The sequence below is a fragment of the Aphanomyces invadans genome, assembly GCF_000520115.1.
Source record: "Aphanomyces invadans strain NJM9701 unplaced genomic scaffold supercont1.16, whole genome shotgun sequence".
NCBI lineage: Eukaryota > Oomycota > Saprolegniomycetes > Saprolegniales > Verrucalvaceae > Aphanomyces > Aphanomyces invadans.
This window is the reverse complement of record NW_008580161.1, coordinates 443841-449018: the sequence shown is the minus strand read 5'-3', so window position 1 is coordinate 449018 and position 5178 is coordinate 443841. Positions and strand designations below refer to the sequence as shown.

The following is a 5178-nucleotide window of genomic DNA, read 5'->3' as shown; positions in this document are numbered from 1 at the left end:
TAGGGAATGGAACGAGTGTGATGTCGTCGAAATGGACGACAGCTCGGGCTCTCAGATCGGCACTAACCTTCATGATCACAAATTTGGAATAGTGTCTGAGGTGACGCGCGCATATGGCATGATGACCGTCACGCCCTGTAGTTTGAACTAGTTCTGTGTGAGTATTTGGTCGAAACATTTGGTTGCACGGCAAGGCAATCCTTGGATAGCGTACTCCACCAGTCTCGGACAACATACGTATCTGGCAAATCTATCACGCAAAAGACACAACCACACTGCCGATAAGCCTCGGCTGTCGTTCACGACGACGCACTGTTTTATGGACTGCTGCCACCACTAGCTCACTCTGGGTTGTTGCCTGTGACCCTTTTCCCCATGTGCCGCCCTAATGAATCCCATTCACCCCTCGTGGGTATGCACGAAGCCCGGCGGAACTGCAGCACGACCCATACAAGCAGCTACATGTGACGAACTTGCTCTCTGCTATCCCTCCATGATCGCCGCAACCTCTAGTTAGATGCTCTTCGCCACGATGTAGTCCGCACCTACCCGTAGTCGCTAACACGAACCACGCATGTTGGCGCACAACTGCCCCATATTGCTTTACTGCCAGTCCACTAGGCTGCCCTCCCCAACAATTGCACAAGCCATGCAAGCAGACCAACGATGAATCACTGTTGCTAGTGAAACTCATTCCTATTCGACGCCAGCACAGCTCTCCACACCAAATCCCGGCACCACGGCGATGCACCCACGGCAAGCGCATTCTCGCCTGCCACGTCCACCTCCAACGCGAGACAAACTAGTGGTATCTCCGCCGCACGGGCAGTTCTACGCAAACCATCAACTTTGCCGTGAAAAGTCAAGTGTACAACACAACGCACAACCAGTAACAAAGAGGTGGAGAGAGGGGGCTTCGCTACTTCGTCGTGCATTGGCGATGGCCGAATTCACGCGAAGCTGATCGAGGACAACGTTGTGGATGGAGTTGTGTCCTGTTTCGCAGAGACCACTTGAGCGCCACTTCCAAGGAAGTAGTACGCTGAGGTTGCTCCCAACTCTCAGTATAGACGACCGATTCGAGCCACAGTACAAGCCACGATGAGCAATTGTACATGGATCCTCATCTTTGATCCCAACTCGGCATTACGTTGGAATCTATACGAGTTTCTTTTCACGGCCTGGGCTTAGCCCTAACTACCAGCCGTTAAGCTGCAAACAAATCGACGCAGATGGCCAGTCTTGATGAACAGGTGTGTTTCGGACGTACTCGTGTTGTGAAACACGGTCTTCGTGGACGAATCGACGCTGCCACCTTGTGCTGAAGGCGGGAGCCGCAGCCACGAGTACTTGAGCAATTGCGTTGACGTGCCCGCGTACAGAGCTGTCACGGTCCCGGCAACCACAAAGACCTCTTCGCCGCCTTCAAATCCATCCAGACTCTCCACGCGAGCCCCAGCACCGAGCACGGCAAACCACGCATGTTCTCCTGTCGACGGGTTGTGGTACAAAGAGCGAACGTTGCCCCCCACCGACAAGGCCGTCCAGTGCTTTGCCGACGCGGAAGCCGTATCATGCACGACGACGTGCGTGTCGTCTGGGACCATCCAACGCAACTTGACCAAGATGAGACACCCGTCGCTGCCAATGGAAGGGGCATGCACCGATCCAATCTAGAATCATACTCGTTCAGAGCAGTCAGGTGCATGCATGGCAGCGGGTCATGCAAGCTTTCGACCTACTTCATTTCGAACATAAGTTCCAGCAGGATACGCTCCATGCTCGTCGTTAAACGTGCCCTCCAGGACGAGGAATTCTTCGCCCGCGCCATGCTTGTGTGGCGGGAACGACGAGTTCGGGGCGTACCGAACCAGGGTAGTAGCAAGTGCCACTTCGTCGCCGTCTCGATCGAGCATACCACGGAAGACCCCTTGCGATGGCGACGAAACGTAATTGATATCATCGTGGTGTACGACGGCGGCAAGAGACAAGTCCGCGTTCACCTTCATCGCGCGCGTTGTGTATTTGAATGCTTTTGTCACTTCAGGTAAATTTGTTTTTGAAGTACAACCCATCGAGATTATTTGCAATTGTCACCTACTAGTAGAATACAGTGGCAGAAATATAATTATGCTATCACACCTATTGCGTAATTGATCCCACTTGTGAGACCATCCCACTACTACTGCGTTCCACAACATTCGTCACATTCCACTTTTGATTGGTGGTATTCATCTAATAGGACCCCGTTTGGGTGTCTGATTGGCGCGTAGGAACGCGCAAGATCTCTGGTATGATTGGGTAGTTTGCAGTTCTTCCAGCCATTTTGGTTGTTGCGATATCACGCGGCAAAACTGGTGGGCATTCATCTGTGTCAGGAAAATCTTCATTATACAATTCATCGACTCCAAAATTACTATTGATTTATGCAGTTATAAATTTATGGGGTATACGTTTGTAGAAAACTCAGGACGTGGGGTTTCCCCTGATATGCTTCGTGCAAAAGGAGCTAGCGGAATTGAAGTTGCGAACCTGCCGCCGAACAGCCCCGATTTCAATTGTTAGACTAAGGATTCTTTAACATAATCAAAGCCTGCAGTACCAAAAGTGCACTCGAACCATTGAAAAGCATATTGTTGCTGTAGAAACTCGTTCTATGAGTTGCCGATACACGCCTGTAAAGGCTTTCGTAACTCTTCAAAGTAATGGAATTGTTCATTGAAATACATGGTAGCAATGATTATAAACCCCCTCACATGAAACACGATGCTCTCATTGCAGACTTTGCAATGTCGAGTTTAACGCCTCGTCTTACGAGAGCGCTTTAGCTCATTTGAATAGCCTACTGGGTGAGGAGGTTCACACGATGCCTTGGTCAATTTTCTTGAATGAGACACAAAAAAATTCAATGAAAAAGCGAGTCAAGAGCTGCCAATTCATGTGTCAAAAAGGGGGAGTTCGCCGGAACATTGACCCAAGCCCCTCTCGAATTTTACATACTTTAACCAAATATCTATGACCAACATTCAGTATGCGAGTCAGCAAGCGTAGACGAACGAAGACCATGAGGCCATCCTTCAGGACATCCTGCTCAATATCAAAAAGACCTCCTCGACTCGATTGCCTAGCGGCATTGCACAGGTGTTGGCGGACAAGGACGGCTGTCAAAACTCTACCATCCGCAGAGTGTTCGGCCAGGACAAGCAGTAAGGAGTTGTCGACGGCAACATGAAGGTGTCAGTGGCAAGCAGAAAGAAGTGCACGGTCCGTAGAAAGCTGACCTACACCAATGAACAACAAAAAAGATTAAGCTACTGTAAGTGCCGCTAGCTCAGCGTACTACGTTGCGCTCAATAGAGTGATTTCGCAAGTTGAATCCACACGATTTTCCCTGCAAGAATTTACAAAAAGTCTCACAGGAATATTTTTGTGGACAGTAAAATTTGGTTGTACTGAGTTGAGAATGAGTGACGAGATTGCCCTCCTGTTGCCACTAGCGGCTGCTCTTTTTGTGCACCTAGCCCAGTCAACTCGTGTCATAAGCATCCCTTCCTGCCGGTTTAACTTCGCTTCACAGACAGAAGCCGACTGTGCGTTCAAGTTCCGGTTCGGGAAGAGCGAAATACCCGAGCTTGTCAACCTGCTCTGCATCCCCGACCCAATAATTACCCCGAATAGACACCGAGCAACTGCTCTTGAGTCTCTGTGCATCCTCCTGAATCGCTTGGCATGGCCTCATCGACTCGGTACTATGACAGAAACGGTTGGCCGAAGCCACGAAGCCCTCTCATGCATTTCAAACACAGTCATGTTCCACATATACAACAAGTATTCCACCTTGCTCCACTGGGACCATAGACGCCTCAACTCGCAATGGATGAAAACGTGTGGCGACGCCATTCATCGCGCTGGAGCCCCACTGACGACATGCATTGGCTTTATCGATGGTACGGTTCGCGAGATTTGTCGGCCTGACAAGAGAGTCCAAAGAGCGGCGTTTAACGGACACAAGGTCAGTTCACGACATTCCAACTTTTGGTGACAGAGTTTTGTAGCGTAAACATGCATTAAAGTACCAAGCTGTAACCGCCCCAGACGGAATCATAGTGCACTTGTACGGTCCCGAGCCTGGATCGCGACATGATGCATTTCTCTTGGCCAAAAGCAATTTCGTGGAAGAGTTGCGGGATAAACTTTCCACAACGAATCCCGGTATGTTTTTTACAGAGATCCATCTTACGGGATCAATAATGTAATTATCTCGGGGTATAAAGGGGCTTTGCTCTCGGAGGACCAAGCTCAATTCAATCGTCAGATGAGTGTTGTGCGTGTGAGTGTGGAGTGGGGTTTCGTCATTGTTCGAAACATGTGGACATTTGTCGTCTACAATGGAAATCAAAATCTGTGGTTGATAGCGGTTGGTGTGCAGTACGCTGTCGCTGTACTTCTCACGAATATTCACACATGCATGAAAGGTGGCAACCAGATTTCTATGTACTTCAACGTTGCCCCGCCGTCAGTTCAAGAATATTTGCAAAGCGCCAAGAATACAACATAAAAAGATATCGTGTTGTAAATTCTCGGACAGCTTTTTGGCCAAGCTACGAAGCAAGTCAATAGTGCTCTGCATATACTGAAGTTGTGATTGGCGCTCTTGTTCCTCCAGTGCAAAACGAGCTTCTCGTTCTGCTTTGTCCAGGAGATATCGCCAATCTTCCCACTCCACTTTACTCTGCATAAGGGCGTTCGACTCACATTTGGCGTCGATCTCGGCTCGCTTGAATTCATTTGAGGCATCAATCATCGACATAATGTCGAAAACTGCAGACGCAGCATCCTTAAGAGCTGACGATGGTCTTGGTTCCTTGACCTTCGAGGGCGATACCTCGTCCTCCTATTCAAGCACATCTGACTTACGCTTCATTGTCATTAGGGCGGCTTCACGCAACATGAGACCCTCTTTTTTGCGTTTGTCGATCTTCTTGTTCTTCTCTTCCTTAAGTGCCTTTTTGTCTTGTATGCTGTGTCCATCTACAACCTTGATTCAGTCATGATACATTCACATGGAGCAACCATATCCGACTCTTGGATGAGCTGTTCTCTTTCATTGTATTCTTCCTCAGTACCAGACGCGCGCAAGGACTTCACTGTGTCCTTGAATGCTGCCATCAAATCATC

General features: G+C 49.2%; 1 protein-coding gene across 1 annotated transcript; it reads right to left on the bottom strand.

The window, feature by feature from the left end:
• Positions 1-1078: 1078 nt before the first annotated feature.
• On the bottom strand, positions 1079-2061 carry H310_08086 (hypothetical protein). Its single transcript, XM_008873707.1, has 2 exons — positions 1743-2061; positions 1079-1673 (listed from the first exon to the last, which is right to left on the bottom strand). The coding sequence occupies exons 1-2, from the start codon at positions 2007-2009 to the stop codon at positions 1194-1196; spliced, it is 747 nt and encodes a 248-aa protein (XP_008871929.1). The 5' UTR covers positions 2010-2061; the 3' UTR covers positions 1079-1193.
• Positions 2062-5178: the final 3117 nt, after the last annotated feature.